The sequence below is a fragment of the Ambystoma mexicanum genome, chromosome 13 (assembly GCF_040938575.1).
Source record: "Ambystoma mexicanum isolate Mex_15411 chromosome 13, UKY_AmexF1_1, whole genome shotgun sequence".
Lineage (NCBI taxonomy): Eukaryota > Metazoa > Chordata > Amphibia > Caudata > Ambystomatidae > Ambystoma > Ambystoma mexicanum.
The window spans coordinates 202,410,257-202,430,037 of record NC_090938.1 but is presented as its reverse complement, the minus strand read 5'-3'; the positions used below and the strand labels follow the sequence as shown (position 1 = coordinate 202,430,037).

The 19,781-nt window shown below is 46.2% G+C and overlaps 1 protein-coding gene across 1 annotated transcript in view; it reads right to left on the bottom strand.

Annotated features, from left to right (window-relative positions):
- Positions 1 to 19,781, bottom strand: part of CACNA1S (calcium voltage-gated channel subunit alpha1 S) — a 596,588-nt gene that overhangs the window by 160,653 nt on the left and 416,154 nt on the right. Inside the window, exon 29 of the mRNA XM_069633644.1 lies at positions 15,707 to 15,766. Within this exon, the coding sequence (XP_069489745.1) occupies positions 15,707 to 15,766 (60 nt within the window). The remainder of the gene's footprint in view (positions 1 to 15,706; positions 15,767 to 19,781) is intronic.

Sequence of the window (19,781 nt, the reverse complement as noted above, 5' to 3'; positions counted from 1 at the left end):
TCGCAGGATCTGACATTTACTTTCAGACAAATGCACCTGAAAAGCAGGAGATTGCCAGAGGGGTATTGTGAGTCTACACCCATTTTTAACAGAGTCCTGCAAATGGACCGAAGCAATATTGCGGTGGACAGTGTTGTTTTGCAGTATGTAGATGACATTCTGATCTGCAGCACCACTGAAGAGCAATGCAGGTGTGACTCTGTGCAGCTACTAACTATACTGGCTGAGACGGGATACAAAGTTGATAAGGAAAAGTTGCAGTACTGTCAACAGGAAGTGTTGTACATAGGGCAACTAATCTCTCATGAAGGGAAAAAGGTAACCCCAGAGAGGGCTGAAGCTATCATGAACACGGCTAAGCCGTTCACGATAAAACAAATGCAAAGCTTCTTAGGCCTGTGCAATTATGTCAGAGCATGGGTCTTTGATCACAGCTCGTATACCAAGCCCTTGCTCCAGGCCTTAAAGAAAGCTCAGGCAACTAAAGAGAAAATTGAATGGACTGAAGAAATGGAAAAGGGGTTTGCGGAACTCAAAGGGGTGATTTGTAAGGCCCCAGTTCTCGGGATTCCTAATTATGCAGAGGAATTCTACCTGTTCTCACATACAGATGGCAATTTTTTGATGGCAGTACTTGCTCAATGAACATCACTAGGGTACAAGCCCCTAGCGTATTACAGCGGGAGTCTGGACCCGGTTATGAGGGGCCACTTCCCATGCGAACAAAATGTAGCTGCCGCCGCGTTTGCCATCGAGAAGGCATCATCCATCGTGATGGGGTGCTCCATGACATTGTACGTTGAGCATTCGTTATTCGCCATACTTGAGAAACCAAAGGGCACACTGACATCACAGAGAGCATCCGCATGTGAGGTGATTATCTCCAACCCATCGATCAAAATAGTTCGATGTAAAACTGTAAATCCAGCTACGTTCATAGCTGAGCCAGTCACGGAAGGAGAACCGATACATGGCTGTGCGAACTATGAGGAATTCTATGATGAAATCCCCAGGGTAAAGGAAAATGCCCTGGCAGGTGGCGAGATCATCTTCATTGACGGATCTTCGAGAATCGACCAAGAAGACGGTCAAGGATATACAGGCGTGGCTGTCGTGAAACACCTGGTGAACGGCGAGTTTCAGGTACTCGACAGTGCGTGAATACCATCTCACTATTCAGCTGAAGCTGCAGAATTAGTGGCGCTGATTCTCGCCATTGAGAATCATGCAGACCGAGAGGTAACGGTGTACAGTGACTCCGCCTATGTGACTTCTACTGTGCACGCAGGCTTAGCACGTTGGAAAAGGAGGAGTTACCTCCGAGCAGACGGCATGCCAGTGCAACATGCAGCCTTATTGGACAGGTTGATAAAAGCACTATAGCTCACAGTGGGCATAGCGGTCATGAAATGCGCCGCCCACACAAATGGGACAGAATTTGTGTCTTGCGGAAACCATGAAGCGGACACGGAAGCCAAACGCATGGCAACCAAGACCGAAACAATCATGGACGTGGAGGTGGTACGTACCCATGAGCATATGATGGTAGCACGAGCCACACCCGAGTCCTATAGTAACATGGGGCAGACTCAGTTAATGGAACTCCAAGGGGAGGCACCTCAGGAGGAGAAGAATTCGTGGAAGCGTCAAGGGTGTTCCTTAAACCCCTCTGATGGTTTGTGGAGGCAGGACAGCACTGGTAAACCGGTAATGCCTGTCGCCCTGCTAAAGGTAGCATTAGAACAACTGCACTACCCCATCCACATGTCAAAAGAAAATCTTGCTGCAACGCTCGCAGAAGACTTGTTCACACCGAATTTAGCAGAGCACATTGCATTTTTCATGGTGTACTGCATAATCTGCCAGCAATTCACCGCTGGGCACACATTAAAAGTAGTAAGAGGAGTTATCCCCAGGCCAAATGGACCATTTCAGCACTTAAACATCGATTATGTCGATAGGATCCAAGTGTGCAATGGGTACAGGTATTTAATTGTGGTGGTGGGTCCATTCTCTAGATGGATAGAAGCAGGTCCCTGTACACACCCTGACGCTACCTGTGCTGCCAAGTTTCTGGTGAGGGAAGTGTTCCCTAGATGGGGGGGTGCAAGGTAATGAGATCAGTTAATGGGGCCCATTTTGTGAATTCAGTTTTTTAACAGATTAGCTTGTTGCTTGGTATAAAGCACAAGTTCTCGTCGGCGTATCATCCTGAGGGGAATGGTATATGTGAACAGATCAACGGCTTACTAAAGGAGAGGATAGCCAAGTTAAAGATCACATTACAAAAAGGGATGGATGCACTGTCTACCACTGGCATTGTATGCACTTCAGAACCAACCAGGCCCCGACCATCATCTTAAGCCGCACGAGATAGTTACAGGCAGAAGGATGAGGACCCCCCTTATCCCCCTGAGATAGAGCTAGATGTGTTGCCCAGCCAACTAAGGAGGTCTTGGGGACAGAGATGCAGGATTACCTGAACTGTCTGAAATCCAGCGTCTCTGTCATTACAGGCCAGCTGCAGCGATGAAGAAAAGGGTGCAGCACAGCACAAAATACAACAGGAAGTGCTGAAGCAGACACCGCACAAAGTCTACATGCACCCATCGTCTTCCCTGGTGACAGAGTGCTTGTGAAGAACTTTACGAGAAAGAGGTGGGATGAGCCACGATTCATTGGCCCTTTCATCGTGGAGAACTGCACCCCTTCCGCCGAAAGCTCTAGGGCAGAAGGGCATGGATCTTCATAAATGACATTAAACCATATATAGTGCGGAGCCCTCCTGCTGCATCCAACTGCGAAGAAACCACAGACAACGGGGAAGAACCTCAGCACGTGCAGACAAGATCCATGGTGAGGAAGAAGGATGCATGAGCAGCGATATAAAGACAGAGGCCCTCATTACGATACTGGCGCTAAACCATGGCGCTATTAGCACCATGGTTGCTGCCGGTATCGTAACGTGTCTGCCATGGTGAAATGGGGAAATACCGCCTCATTCCAAGGTTGGCGGGGCGGTATTTCCCCATTTCCCCATGGCCCTTCCCCATTCCCATTTTCGCCCCATAGGGCATAATGGGAATGGCGAAGGCGCTAAACACGGTACCGCAAATTGCGGTACTGTACTTACCGCAAAGGTCCCTTTGCGGGTCCCTACTTTAACGGATGGTCTAGACCGGCCTTTAAGGTTGGGTCCCGCAAAGGGACCTCGTAATTAGGCGCTAATGGGTTAACGGCGCCACAGCCTTTTACGGCGCAGTTAACCCATTAGCGCCAGGGTCGTAATGAGGCCCAGAAAGAAGTCAGCTTTAATTTGTGAATCTTAAACAAGACATTTTCTCAAACCAGTGAACGATAATAAAGGACATAAATTGAACACTCTGTGCAGGGTAAAAAGAGAAGCACATCCAAAGACACAACAACAGTGATAAAACAAACTTTCGAAAGCACGTCATGCACAAGTAGTGCAAAGAATCAAGACTCTGATAGGCTGTGAATAGAATATTTTCTGAGAGTGTAACACAGTATCCTGAAAGCAACCAGTATTGAGACTTTGTCCACAGAACTCATGGTACATTCCAGCAGAAGTCTCAAGTGGGATATACTCACCTATTTTCAACTCGTGGTGTTATCTTATCCGTCACTTAGAACTTTCGCCAACAAGAAAGTAATCAGGCAGCTGCTGACCGTCATCGCAGAGGTCTTCGCCGAGTTACCCGAGCATAGAGAAAATACACAAATGCTTCCACCACGAACAGACGTTGAAGAGCTCACCTTCACATTGTTCTTCCGCATAATCGAAAGTTTCCCATGACTCGTTGGAAGAACCACTGCTACCCATACCTTCATCAGAGATCCAAGAAATATCGAACGATTAAAACAACTGTGGACCAAACTACACTATCTAGTGGCAATCCACGCAGCAGGCAAGTGTAGAGACTGTTCAAATCAAAAGAAAAGCTTGTGATCAGGACCCAACAAATAGACAAATGTCCCTGTCACCCGAGGACACTCAGCTGGCGCACAATGTTTTAGTCAGACTAGTCACAGACTATCGAGAAATGGTGGGAAGGCCCACAGATGTGGACGTCGTCACTTTCCTTAGAGACCCAGCCAACACCCCACGCATGGGCACTCTCCTCCATGGAATCATACTCCAGGTGGAGCTATCTACCTTCCAGCGAGAGTACCTAAGGAGGTTCCAGTAGAGACATTTGCCGTAGGACAGATCGAGGAGACAAAGACACAGTTCTGCAACTTTCCGCCGTGGGAAAGACCAAGAGAAGGAGACATAGTTTTTTATTTTTCACCAAAGGACAGATCGAGAAGAGCAGAAACGAGAACCACAACATCTTATTTTTCGTCTTGTTTTTCTATTTTTTTCTGATTTTTCTTATTTTTCCAGGTTTACTTTTATTTTTATTTTTATTTTTACAGCATTCTATTTTTGTGTGATTTTTAGCAGTTCCATCTTTTCATTCCTTCGCATTGAACAGATTCCAGCATGTGCTCAGGACCAAGGCAAATTCGAGGCGTGCACTGGGACTTCACCTACTATAGATATGCATAATGAATGTGGTGTACCAAAGGTGCTAGTCTAACCTTTTTTCATAGCCTAGCAAAGGAACTGTACTCCCTACCCGCATCACCCGCAAGAGGGGGGGCACTTAAAATGCACACGTCCTTTGAGTATTAATAATCTCCTGAGCTGCGAGATCCGAATAAGTAATGAGACAAACCATTGACTATGGACTTGATCGAAATGGGGGCCCAGAACAGTAAATTGGTTTTGCCACCAGCAGAGGGGTGCCCCCGCTTCCCTGGGAGAAGATGCTACCAGTTGTCTCTCAAAACCATAATGTGTATTTGCACAGTAATTATTGTTGTGTTTTTGTCCTTAACTATCAGTACTGCATTTTCTATTGGTGCCCAAAGTGTCCCAATGTCAGTGCACCAACCAGATAATGAACGCCTGGGTCCCACGAAAGCACCCAGACCCTATATAGTGATTCCAGTTCCGAGAAAAGCTAATGGTAAAGCAAATGATCTAAAATTAAACGTAATTAGCAGTGATACATACACACTTGAAGTAATGAATGGAGAGAAAAGCTGGAGACAGGGTCAGCACGGAATGAATGATTATGTAGCACTGACCACGGCACACACCCACACACTGAGTGCACACGAACAAGGGCAAGTGTCTATGGCTACAGGGCCTCCAACGAAGGCAGCAGAGAAGAAGAGACTGCCTGCCGAACAACCAGTCCCAGAAAATAACAGAAGCAACAAAGGAAAGCCAAGTGAGACGTCGATGAGAAAGGGCATAGAAAATTCCCTCGAAAGAACAGAAGTAGCCACAAAGGAACTCACAGAGAAAACACAAATGCGGATAGATTATTTGTTCCCATTTATAGTCAGAATGAAGAAACTGCATGAGGAGCTGAAAAATAAAACTGCAGAGACTGTAACAACAAGCACACCAGCTCGAACACTGCTGACAAGCACCAGATCTACGACACAACCACACGTTGAGGAGTTGGAGAACCAATGGCGGCCAGAGAACCTCAATGAAACATTACAAAAGGAGAGGAAGAGAAACAAAAAACCTTTTCCTACCACAGCGATACAGCCAAGGCAGCCCACTCTACAAAGACACACAGAGTGGAAAAGCAGCACAGATGCTTTTAGAGACATAGGGCCTCATTACGACCCAGGCGGTAAGTTACCGCCTGGGTCGTACCTTTACCACCATGGCGTAAACTACGTTTACGCCATGGTGGTTGGCGGACTTACCGCCCCATTCCGAGGTCGGCGCGGCGGGGTGGTAAGTCCCCAATCCCCATTTACCCTTCCCCATTCCCATTTTTGCCCCATAGGGCATAATGGGAGTGGGGAAGGCGTTAATTACACCACCGTAAATTACGGTGGCGTAATTAACAACATGGTCCCTTAGCGCCATGGATTTTAACACCTGCTAATAGCAGGTGTTAAATCCGCCATGGCGCTAAGGGACCTCGGAATCAGGCGGTAAGAGTCGGCGCTGTTTACGCTGCCGTAAACCCCTTACCGCCTGAGTCGTAATGAGGCCCATAGTGATAGCAAACTACAGAAGAACGCTGAGAATCAAGAGAAGCCCTTATGAAGATAACAATGCACTTTACGATTACTTGGACAGCACAGCCCATCTCGGAAATAACATCTGGTATCAACACATGAAGGAAGTAGGACGAAGGCAGTCAGAAGGAGAATGCTTCGTCTGTGCACTCCTACTGTATAGTATGGGAAAATCTAAGATCTTTGTAGCTGTAGAAATCGATGTCCCAACAGCACCTTGTATGTCATGTGTAGTAATTTGCAACACCAGAGGACAATTTATGGGAAGAGACACCTCGTTGGTATGGGCCAATGAAAAAGATTACCCGGACGAAGATGGCTATGTCCAGGACATTAAAAAAAGAAACAGGGTGCACACGAGGAATCACGTGATCAGGTACGAGAACCCTGGCGTCAAAGGATCACAGATAATATTGGAAATAAATCCAAGACTGAAAGTTCAAGGACAAACTGCAGACGAAGCTCAAATCTGGAAGAACAGAGGCCAGATGCAGATCTGGGGAACAGTGGTCTCCCCAAATGGATGGGAAGAAGGAGTAGTAATCTGCCGAGCATGGATGGTCCTTGGAGTGTGCCAAGAAGCAATACAGAATTCATGGGAGGTTATGCAAACCTCTATGGCCGAAATTGGTAAAGCTACTGACATGGGTTGAGGACAGAGGAGGACCCCTACAAATAGTACAACTGGAAAGCCCAAAACTATGCTTCAGAAGCAACGGCACGAGAAAGATGGAAGAGAATCAAAACTGCGGACAAATTTATGGAGCTCCAGGAATGACAAGGAACCGCAGTTGTTATGGACCATTACTGGGCGTGTGGGTCCAAGGTCTACATAAGTCTACCGAAGAACTGGGGAGACTTATGCACACTGGTAAACGTTCATGTTCCTGCACTAGTGATCCCAAAAAATGACCTGAATTTGGACAGTTTCCTGAAAGCAGATGCTCACCTGAGAAAGAGGAGATCCGTGGAACTGATATCCAGGATGAAGAGAGAAAATTACCTCTCTGCCAGATCAGAAGAAGCATTCCATGCAATCCCATACGAACACAGGCTGTTCAGCCTCACCTCAACAGTGTTCACCACGATGCTCTTGCCACACATCCAAATTGGAGTGAATGCTAAATGGTTGCAGATAACCAGGTGGGAGTTATTGCAGACCATCAACACCACTATACAAGGATTTAACGCGATCAAAGAATAGCTGACAGCGATCAGACTGATGACCCTCCAAAACAGATATGTGCATGACATGATCACAGCAATGGATGGAGGTATTTGCGCAAAAATTGGAGAATCATGTTGCACATTTTTACCATCGCACAATGAAGAAAATGGAACCCTAACAGAGGCCATAAGCATGTTGACAAATCTAAAGAACCAGATGATAGATGAAACGGATGAAGTGGACGATGACAGCTGGTTTGGGAACCTATTCTCATGGGTCCCACAATGGATGGCTGACATATTCAAGTTTCTGGGAGCCCTGCTAGTAATGATACTACTAGGTTTCTGTGTTATCAAAATAATCATCACACAGTGCCAGAAAACTACAAAGAAAGCCATTGGAATGAAAATCATGGTCGATGTCGAGCCAGGGTGGAAACCCAGAGACCTGACGGATGAAGAAATAAGAGACTTTGTGAAGGCCAGTGAAATTGCACCAGAAGGAACAAAGTTCACATATCCTAAGAAACGAAGAAAGTATGAAGGAAAATTGATTTACTGCAGTCCAAATGGACATTGCAAGCTAATGATGTGGAACAAAGTTGAGCATGTAAAAACAGCAGGAAGTTTGAAAGTTGTGATAAAAATATGGACTCCAAAGATGCACACATTCACACCATCTTGCACAAACCCAGAAGACGATGAACAAGACATTGAAGAATCAAAGAAAATAAATACAAAAGAGGAAGCAGAAGTGGTCGATGAACTGACCAGGGGGGGGAAGTGTAGAGGAGGGCCCAGACGTGGCCTGCACCTCTGCCCTTCAATTCGAGGTACTGGGAAAGCACTTACCAAGGTATGTGACGTATGAGGAACAGATGAACCAACAAAGAGCTGCACTGGGACTTTGCCCAGTATACATTAGAAGATCCATACCTGTTGAAGCACCCATAACCAGACAACCCAGGGCAGCACGGTACCCTATCAGACAGCTGTAACAGCCTCTGATGCGAAACGAAGATTACCTACAGATGGTCCACGAAGAGACTCAAAGAGCCTTAATGGAAGCCAGTGGAAATGACACACGGGCCTGAACAGACTCATGAATAAACAAAAGCGGCTATCGAAGACAAGCACGCCAGTGCGAGTAACTACGAAAACAAATGTAACGGACACAGAGAAGAGACAATGTTAAAATGTAAAGAAACGTCGCCACAAGACAAGATGGAAGCAGCCAACCAGTTAAACGTGTGTAAATAGGCTTGGAACGCAAGAGGCTGAAGAAAACGATACTGCTTGCAATGCTTAGTAGAAGAATAGAGCGCCAAGCACCATTCATATATCTTACTCAAATAAGACACGCTATACAAGTGCGACTCCATTTTGTAAAAGTAGAAGTATGCCCAGTCGGCCAGAGGCCTGACAGGCCAAGTTTCGTAACTCAGCCAGAGGCAAGAGAAGGATCGGAATCGAAACTTAACAAAGAGCGACTCATGCCTAGGAAATCGAGGTCATCCAGAGGAAGGGAGGAGAGCGTCAGCTAACAAGACTCAAACTTCAGAGCATACCAGTCTGCCCCATGAAGGTCAAGATAAGGGGGCCCATGCAGGTGGCGAGGCCGAAACAGAATTAAATACACTAAAAGCTAGAAACTGAAGCAGATTCATGGTGAACTAATATGGGACCAGCCAGGCGCGAAGAGGTACCACCGCCTGATGTCATCCAGAACCCAGGATGCCATAACTTTTCCCTGATAAGAGACTACAGTTTCGAGGCCATCCTCAGCCAACTAAATGACATATCGCCCTAAAACACTGATTGATGGAAATGAGGCAGGGTGAATCCTCGGGCACTGGGCACCTGGGTGCCCATTCTGCATGCTGCTAATTAAAATGCAGATTTATGTTTAGGGGTGTAACCTGCCCAATCGCAATGGACCGTTTAATCCAGGGTCCTATAGACACTGTTACCAATAGGACGTCGTACTCGTAGTGACGTCAATTATGTGTGATGTAGAGGGATGGGCGTAGACGCCCACCCGATAAAAGTTAACCAATCCGCATGCTCTGTTACCATATACAGATATAACACCTATACTTAAGTTACCTTTCCAAACCAATTATATTGCATGATGATTTTTTGTAGAATTATACGTCAGTGATAACGAGTTTTGCCTATAACAATGGCTGTTTGACTGAAGTTCGAGGAAGTCGCAGCGAGACAGGTGATCGCAATGCTGCTGATTCCCATTTGTTTCCCCGTTTGATGTACTTGTCATTAAACTGACTTCCCTTTGCCAAATTACTGAGTCCTCATTATTGAGTCGTGTTGGAGTAAGTGAATCGTGCACCCCCTTTCCTCACATGGTGCAGCTATCTTGTCTTAAAGGTACTAGAAGGTGAGCACTGACCTATGGGCCAGTCAGTGAATTCCTCTCCTCTTGGACAGTGGCAGTGAGCGACAAATTCAACTGTTAGAAGGTTTACAGAATTGTGGATGATAGAAACACATTCTAGTATCACCTCAAATCTGAAACAAATTCTGTATCACCTCAAATCTGCAGTGATGCTTAAAATCCTCCCATGATGCCCAGTCAATATGGGTTCCAACATGTTGTAAATGTAATAGGTGACTGTGTTTAGTGAGCTTCAAACACATGTAGGTGTGCCAGGCCTAACCCAGAAGGGCTAGAGTGGGATGGGGGGTCAGGTGGGGTCGGTGGGGGGCTGTGTCATTTAGGAATATTGACTGGTTGTTGCAGAAATTGGAACTCTGACAGCTCTTTAAGAGTGCAGCAAACAGGACAACCCCCTCCTCATCAACAGCTTGAAAATAGCAAGTGCTGCAGGAAAGGGGGTGAGTGCCCCTAAGATAAGAAAAGGCGTTTCCAGCAACCAGAGACCTCAGCCAATACTTTGACTAAGACCCCAGCCAACTATGACCTCCCAGCCTACCCACGAGGCCATCCTGTATTTACATGTGAGTAGAGGTTAGCTGGGGATGGCTGGTTACTGTCCCTAACCTTGGAATTTGCATTGGGTGAATTTAAGAAGACCGATTGGAATCTCTGAGTGGTTGAATTCTGGACGGCTGGGAGACTGATCCACAGACACTGAAGGAAGTCTTGCCTGCAGTGAATGTGCTTTGCATGGAGGCTGCTCATTCTCTATTTTGCCACTGGACTGATTACCAAAGCTGTAGACAAGGCAACCCAGCTCCCAGGTCCAACCGAACCCTATAGCTAGGATATAGTGGACCAGTAAGACTTCTTAGGATTGGCCGGAAAACCAAAATAGTCCTGAACCTGAGGGTTTGGTGGTGTGGGTTTCAATTTGTTGGGACAATCCATACCGCTGACACTCCTGTGAGATTGGAAGGTCTCTGGGAGTTATAGTGCCCCTACAAAAGCTCACTGTCCCTTTCCATCTGTGTGTGTTGCTAGGCAACAAGAACAGGTGTGTACAGGGCAGACCTACAACTTGAGGAATTAGCTGGAGTTTGATGTACTTTTTACCAGTTTATTCTTTTGTAGTTATTCGGGAAACTTGTTTGCTCCCTTTTGATAATTTGTGTGTTCATTAGACCACTTACTTTTCTTGTTTACCTTTTCTTCCCTCATTCAACATTTAAACAACAATCAAAAACGCAATTCCCCTGTTTCTGTTCCTGTTCCCCTTACCTGCCTTTTTGAAGTTGAAAAAAGCAAAAACATAAGTCCTTATTCCCTTGTATACCAAATCCTATTTACCCTGTGTTTTTACTACTGGGCAGTATCCCATTTGTTTCCCTGACCTTGCCTACTATCCACCAACCAGAGTAAACATTTTGTAGCCATCTTATTTTTATGAAACATAACAAACGTTCTATTTGAGGGTGAACTAGAAAAACCTTCCTTTCTGTGTCCGAGAACTCTCCCCAATTGTCTATGTGAGTCTCCTGTGAATCCATTTGCTTACTCTAGTCAGTCCACGCCTTTTTTTATTTTGTCTAAAGTTAGGACTTCCTTAGCAAGGAATCAAAACCATAAAGTGGGAGGGGCATTGTGTGTGGAGGAGAAAGAAAGAGGAGGTTCATGTCTCCAGGGATAAGAATGAGAACTGCTGGGCCTTAGAGGAGCAGGAAGGTTATGCTGGTGGATGCAGGTGCCCAAAGCCACAGCAGGTGCTGTGGGAGGGGTAGATACACTGCGGAACATCACACAAAGAGTAGAGGGCGGATACAAGGTGGGGTTTGCACTGCCACATGCGAAGCGGGAGGAGGCTTTGCATGGACCATGCCGAGGCTTCCTTGCGCCATGGGTGAAGTAGGCAACCATGCACCTGGGGACTGAAAGGCCAGAGTAGACTTCATGCAAGAGGAGAGCCTTATGGCTACAGTTACACCAGAGGAATGACGGATAATGTGTTGATCATCATTAGATTTATTTATTTATTATTGTTTTTTTCTAACGCGCATAATACCGTGTCCGAGTTCAGTTTCTAAGCGCGGATCCGGGATTCGAACCTCTGTTGCTCTGTGTGGTCTTGCTTTCAAGACCAGCGTGTTGCTCCTGTGCTATCCTCCGTTCACACTTGGAGAGGTGGTGGTGGAACCTTCGCAGAGTTAGGTGCAGAGAGGTGCAGGGGAACCCCAGAGACGGGCGACCAGACGTTGCAGGTGGTGGTGCAGGAGGCAAAAGTGCAGCAGATGGAGTAGACAGAGGTGACTGCAACAATGCACGAGCCCATGAAGTGATGGCGCTGTCTGACGCGTCCCAGAGCATGCATGCCAGATTCCACTGACACAGATTCCACTGACCCCTTTTTCGCAGCTTCCTCCAGAGGTAGATATGTCAATTAGGGCGTGTCTGCAGATTCCTCAAGGGAGGACAAACCTGTTTATCGCTGGCCCCATACAAACGGCCACTCATGCCTCATCGCCATACGCGTCGAGCCTGCCCAAGTACCTCTGCCATCCGTGCATACCGCGCCAACTGTACCACCCATCAGCAGGGTCTTGCAGCACTTTCTGCTTGTGCCAGCCGGGTGGCCGAGCCACAATTTGTGCAGGTATGGAGAGGCTTACTGATATATCCATGCCATAGCGGGCAGTGCCGCCTGTATTACCACATGACCATCAGTCAGGGGGGAGCTAGACCACTACGCAGTGGTGAATGGTGGCGAGAGGCACACTTATTTATTTATTTTGACATTTGTATAGCGCACCTAAACCGAAGGCATCTGTAAGGCACATGTAACAATAACATCCTATTCACTAGTAGGTGAATGACCTGGCATTGAGCAAGATAATAGGAAAAAGGCAGGTGAGGTGACTGCCCTCAGACTTATAAGGATAGTGCCCAAATATCGCGAGAGTCGCCTTTCAATTGTGCGAGTGTTCACAATATGGAGCAAATGCAATCATCACACTCAACACTGGATGTTGCAGCACTGTCTGTAGACTTGAAAAAGGAGTAAAAACAGCTGAGAAATGAGTCCAGGAGTTCCTCTGCGGTGTAGGATCTAATGCAGAATCAATTTTATAGGACACATTTCAACGAACCCTATTGTGTGCCCAGGAACGCACATAGTTGAGGACTTGAAATCTGCCATTCATGGCCTGGAGCTCACGGCCTGTTTTCTGAACAACCTGTTGTGATGTTTGCAGTTTTGCTAGCGCGCAATAAAACATTTAATCCACTGTGCATGGAAATATACCACAGGAAAGGTGAAATCCCTTTACCTGTACACATAGGTCATATTGCCTGAGAATATATGACTGCTCATTTTGTCCCCTCAAGCTGGAGAGATGATACACGTGAACATCCCATGCCCCAGTGCTGGGTTTCCCCTCAGCTGGTGCTCACATGTGCACGTTTCTGGGTGTTGTACAGCAGGAACTGGAGTACACAAAAAATGCTCATCACATTACAATACGTCATTTGTTGAGCGCACTATGGACCCTCAAGCATTAAGGCGCTAACTGCTGGACATACACATAACAAATTATCAGTGAGCAACAAGACCTGGGAGTTCAGACAGGTGTGGTATTATTATCCAAACAGATTGGGTTTTTAGAGCTCTTTTAAAGGTACTCTGGAATCTGAGATCTTTTGGAAGTTCTGAAGCAGGTTGCTCTTATATGATATTGCCAGGGGGACTGTTTGCCAGGTTGGAGGGCGGCTCTCTCTGCATTACCCGGATACTAACACAGTAAGAGGACTCAAAGAACAGAACAGTAGCAGCAAAAATGATTCCGGGATATCATACGATTACAGTCAATCGCGACTGCACAAAGTCATTCGAGCACTAGCAAAGCAGCACAATATTCCGGGGGGACAGCACAGTCTGGAGGGTTATGCCAACTGGATAATGCTGAGATGATGGAGCAGAGGCCTCCTGGCCATGGTGTTGCACAAAGTGCAGGTGTCGCGATATTGTCATTCTTTGTCCTGCATGAAGAAGCTCCACACTTCAGATTTCTTTTTTGGGACTAGAGTCTCGGGAGGATAGCTCAGGGGCAACACACTCACCTTGGAAGCAAGACGACGCAGAGCAACACAAGTTCGATCCCAGGGTCTGTGCTTAGAAATCTCTGGGTACTAAGCGAGTTATAAATAACCTATTATATCATATCATCATCATAAGAAGACGCGCCCCCCTACAATCATCAGTCCCCTAGGGCAGTGACGCGAACATGGACAGTTAGCACTCTCAGATCTGACAGGCTGTCTTTGAAAAGACCCTGCAAATAGGTGGAAGAGTAGCTTTGCATCTTCCCACAGTCTTTGCAACTGTGGTCCTGTGCTTCCTCTCCCCCTCGTGGGTGGTGATGGAGAGTCAAACCAGAAATACCCCATGTCCTGCACCCCTGCCTTGTATAATGTGGTTTATCCCGGCTAATCAGTAAACACATTCTGCAACTTCTCAGCCACTTCCACCCCTTTGGGCTTCTCCTCCTCCAGCTTAACTACCTGGGCAGGTACTCATGTATCTTGCCTACCAGAGTGATACTTCCCTGAGCATGCTGCTAGTGAATTCCAAATTGATGATTGCAACTCCCCATGCACATTTCTGGCATCCGGGGTGCATACAGAAACACCTGCGGCCGGTGCAAAGTGTGCCCGTGTCTCAAGACTCCCTCTGTTCCCCCACCACTTTTAGGTGCTCCAGACAAGTTGACACTGAACAAAGTCACTTCCCAGTAGCCACAAAATGACGGCATATGTGTTGCACACTGAGCTATAAGCACTGAATATAATCTCATCCTGCCTCCAAAGAAACGTGGGACTTGTTTCTTCAACCAATATTTGGTCTCATCACAAAAAGATGGTGCAGTATGCCACAGCCTCTGGATATGAGCGACTCCTGGCTTCAAAACATTTTCTTCCCAACAAGTATTTTCTCGCTAATGTCTCTTGCAGCAGTTACATGTATTTTTCATGGTTATTTTTACAGTATCTGATGATTAAATAACAACATTGGCTATTTTTAGAACTTGGTTTGGGCAGTGATACCTTTTTACTGTATGTTCTCTTATGGGTTTGAACTAGTTGGGCCTCTCACACTTTTTATTAATAAATATTAAGGTTGGTTCACTGTGCCATATGGAAGTTAGGGGATACCACTGGAGTCTCTAGGTTTGCCTCAACTAAATCCCTTACCCCCAGACGTCCCACCAACACGGATATTCCAGAACCTGAAAATGCCAGGAAGCTGTCCTCTGAACAGGAGTACCAAACAACAACTCCAACACATTTGCATGAGAGATCCATTTTTAAACAAGCATTGACAAAAGACTAGTATATGCTTGAGGATAGCTCAGGGGCAACGTGCTCGCCTTGGAAGCTAGACAATGCTGAGCAACCTAGGTTCGATCCTCGGGTCCGTGCTTAAAACCCTCTGGGTATTAAGTGCGATAAAAATAACCAATTAAATTAGTGTTGGCTTTTGCATTAGGCAGACAATCTCCAGTTGCCAGCTATTCCCATTTTATTCCCAAGCAATACCATTTTTTGCTCTGAATCTCATATTGTTATCATCCACCAGCTACTTCTATTAAAGGTTCTTCAGATCCCACCACATGCACATACTGCCACCAAATACTCAGGTACTCCGATCAGTAAAAAAACGCTTCACATCTTTTTTGTTCCTCCACCCTGTACACTATTTGGCACGGCCTGCTCTTTCCAGCGGCTAGGTTTAGCACAGACTGTACAGTCTTGCGGCTATGTTTACAATTCTGCACTGCACTACTTTGCAAGCGGAACAATACACAGAGCATGGTCAAGCCCATATCCTCCACTCTTCCCTACACAACATTTGGCAATTAGCAGCTGCACCACCAATCAGCCAAAACTAAAAATGAACAAGATCCATGGAAAAACCCTGCAACCTACATGAAATGTGCAAAATACATTGCACATCCAGTAAGTGATACATACCACAGCGGCCGGGCATCCTCCACTTAAGCAGTACAGGCCTCCACTGGGCTCCAGGACAGTCTGTGCAAGGAGAAAGGGAGACAAGGGCAGACAAGGTTACAAGTGCAGGTAAACCGTCAGAGAGGGAAGGGAGAAGGAAGAGGAGAGGAAGAGGAGAGGAAGAGGAGAGGAAAGGAGAGAGGCGATGGAAGAGTTAAAGGAGAGGGAGAGGAGAGGAAGCAGTGGGGGGATGGGGAAAGTGCTGCTAATGCACAGAGAGAGAGAGAGAGAGAAAGCATGAAATGAAAAGAGTCAATTAGCAGCAGAAGGAGAGAGGAAACTAATTATTGGGTGAAATTTAATTGAACATTTGACAGTGAATTTTAGAATTATTAACTCTAAACATGAATGTTTAAATTCCCTAAAAACCTGTGGGAACATAACATTGAAAGCATTTATGCTGACCTCCATTTAGTCACTATTAACACAGTAGCAGTCTCCTTTAACCTTTTATGTTGCTATGGGGGGGGGGGCAATTCCACTCCTTGGGGTTTGCTTTGTTCCAAAGTCCTTTTCATACGTCACCAAGATCTTCTTCTTTAGAAACCTTCATCCCTCCTTGGAACATCTCGTGCATGTACTTGAACTGTTATGTGCTAAGGTGGAGGGCGGAGGTTGGGGGTGGGGGGGTTACGGGTGATCGCCACCAAGGGAACCATCTCCTAGAGCAAGCGAGACCCTCGGAAAAGGATGCAAGGGGGATTCTGGAACCTGACCGGAAAGATAAGGGCTGCATGAAAGTGAAACTTCGTTCCCTGGGGCTCAATTAGACGGCAACCGGGCTGGTTCCTACACCCCACACTGTCAAGATGCCAGGCACACCGTGCACAGCTGGCAGCAGAAAATCTCCCGTCTCCAAGGAAGAAACCAGAAGCCAACGTTAGAGGAGACGTCTACTGAATTAGAGCGTGGGGGAGAGGCAGGTGTTGAAGGTATTGAGAAGGGCCCTTACGGACCTGGCGGCATAAAGGAGGCCATGCCAAACATGAGTGTGGCGATGAGGACCCTCAACTCCAGAGTGGATGTGTCGGTGGGCAGAGTAACTGAGTGAACTTAAGAAGAGTTATAAGGCCGACAGGGCAATCGGGGGTGGGACACGGCTGCTCATCGCCCTGTGCCTGATTGTAGACAGCAGTGAGAGCCAGACAGTGAGTGTCCTCAGTCCTGAATCTAATCTACCCTGATCCTAACACAAAGACAAAACAACAAAATCCAGGAGAATGACTCCCTTCTCTGGAAGTTGCTTCCTTAACCTCAATACAGGATTCTCAGATAGTTCTTGGCTACCCATTGCATTGAATCATTCCGTTCATGTGAGTGGCTTTTCTAACTCCCTGGTTCCCTCTACCCCTGAATTTGTGAGATCCTCCTGATTGACGTTCCTAGCCTTTGAGGTTCCTTCACCTTGCCTGTCTCAAATGTCTTTGAAAGTCTCTCTTTCTCTAGTATCAACTTGTTAGGTTTCGAGATTCCTTTCCTCTTATTGTTCAAGTTCTGAGTCTTTCTCTGGTTGTTTGACCCCTCCGAGGTATGAATATGCAGCTCTTCATAATTGTTCTCAATCTCTTTGTCACTGTCTCTCTCACTGGGATGAGTATGATGAACTCAGCAATACGTTTCCCTTACCTAGTCATCTGTTATACTACTGGGACGAGTAGAAAGACCCCAGCAAGGATACTGATTCTTTTGGTTATTAGCGGTATCACTGAGACGAGTAGGATGAACCCAATAATGATTTACAGTTTCTTGACCTTTCACTTTCTCACTGGGGCGAGTATGAAAACCCCAGTTATGACCAACAGTCAGTTGACTTTTCACTCCCTCACTAGGATGAGAATGACAAAGGCAGTTCTTACTCACAGTATCAAAACTTTTCGCTGTCTTACTGGGATGAGAATGATGAATTCAGTTGTTATTCACTGTTTGACTTTTCACTCTCTCACTGGGACAAGTATGCTGACCCCAGTTATTATTCAGTCTCTTGACTTTTCCTTTGCTCACTGGGATGACTATGATGAGCCCAGTTATTATTCACAGCTTTTGACTACTCACTCCCTCACTCGAGTATGATGAATGGAAATAGTATTGCCAGTCTCTTGACTTTTTACTCTCTTGTTGGGATGAATATAATGACCCCAAATAATATTTACAATCTCTTGCTTTTTAAGTCTCTTGCTGGGACGAGTATTTTTCTGATAATCATTATATTCAAGTTCCCTCCAGAGTCTCCCGCCATCACTGTTACCTTATCTTCTACAGGTTGGCGACACCGAGCCTGCTTGCAGGACAGGGATTCTTTTTCACTAGTTCAGGACCGGTCTCAGTACGTATAACAGACTGAAAAGTCCACCACTCCTGGGTCACGCCACCAATCACAACTGGTTCTCTTCTTTGGAGTTTCCTTCCCCTTTTTCCTCCTGCTTCCAGCTCACACGTGCATCACTCGCACGGCATCTGATTGACTCATTGGCCCGCAGGACTCCAAGGTTTTGATCAGCTTCCACAATAACGCTGGTTTGAAACTCCCGGGCTACATTAGGGAAGTCAATGCCTATGATCACTTCCCCTAGGACTCCTGAAACTACTGCAGACTAGTTTTTCATCTCAAGTGTCAAAGGCACTTTCAGGTAGGCCTCTACATCCCCATGTATGGTGTGAAAGCATCGTGAAGTAAGCACAGACAACAGATGTAAAGTTCAAACGAAAGGTATTTATTAACTTTAATGTCAGGAAGGTTGAAGGCCTAACCTGCCCTATGCTAAGGTGGGATTTCCCTACCTGAATACAACTAAGGAAAGTCTGACTCAAAGAGTTCAACTGAAAAGTCTGTCTGTGTCCAAAACCTATGCTTGCCCTCACAACTAAAGCAAAACAATGTGTGGGGATATAAATGATCAAATAAATGGTAATCGCGTGCAGAGCTGCTTGTGGATTCCTGCGTCTCTGAAACTCATTGGATCTTCAGCTCTTGGGTGCATATGCAGCGTTGCATCAAGGATTCCTCTGCTTCCACTGCTACCACAATGGTTAGGGTCTGCAGACTGCCCCTAAAACGCTCCAGTGTGGCTCTAACTTCGGGAGTGAACAAGCACCATTCTTCAGGATTATGGGATCAGCCCAACTCAGCATTGCTTCCCATTGCAAAAACTCTGTACATAGGGTTAGGAGTGTTAAAGCCAGTCTCAAAACACTACATCTTGGCGCACTCCGCTCCCCACAGTTCACCACAGTCACTGCTGGTCTTCTGGTTCTGCTGCTCCTCACACAGGTCTCCCTGTTGTTCCTTGTTACTGGCTGGGTTGGTCTCATTTTATACACCTGCAGCCCCTTGACAGGTTGCAGGTGTGAATGTCCAATTAGCCCTACCTGACCGCAATCAAAAGGACATACCTGACCCTCACAACTCTTAGCAGGCACCTTTCTCGTCCCCGCAACAGAGTGGTGAAGAAGTGTAGTCTTCATTACTCTTAGTTGCCTCTTCATCGTCCTTGTACTGTCAAGAGTCAATTGTGGGGAAATAAGAGCAGAGCATAGCTAGACATGTACTTTAACCCAGTTCAAACAAGTACGTAAACATTCAAAGGGACCTAACCATGTTTGAGAAGCAAACAGTCCCATTGCATCTCATCGACCATGCAATCATGGTCCTCCTCTGCATGGGTTGGAATAATGAGTATCAAGGGTTTCCATCAGATCAGGACATTGCAAGCCTTCCTCTACCTAAGCCCAATGCAGCAGTGTTTCTTGTTGGAATAATTCCATATTGCAATAGGGTTAAGCACTGAAAGCTTTCTGTTATCAAACCGTGCCATTTTTTGGTTTAGAACATGAAAATAAAAAAGCTCAACGTTATGTTAGTCCAGTGATCAAATCACACAAGATGCAGGTTTTGATACCTTTTATTGTACTAACTGAAAATGCTGTGGCGAGACGGAACAAATCATAGAGCATTAGCTTTCGAGTTTCCACCAACATCTTCATCAGGTGGTGTAGTGTGAAATGATTCATAAAAGAATACATTTCCATGCTTTGTTCA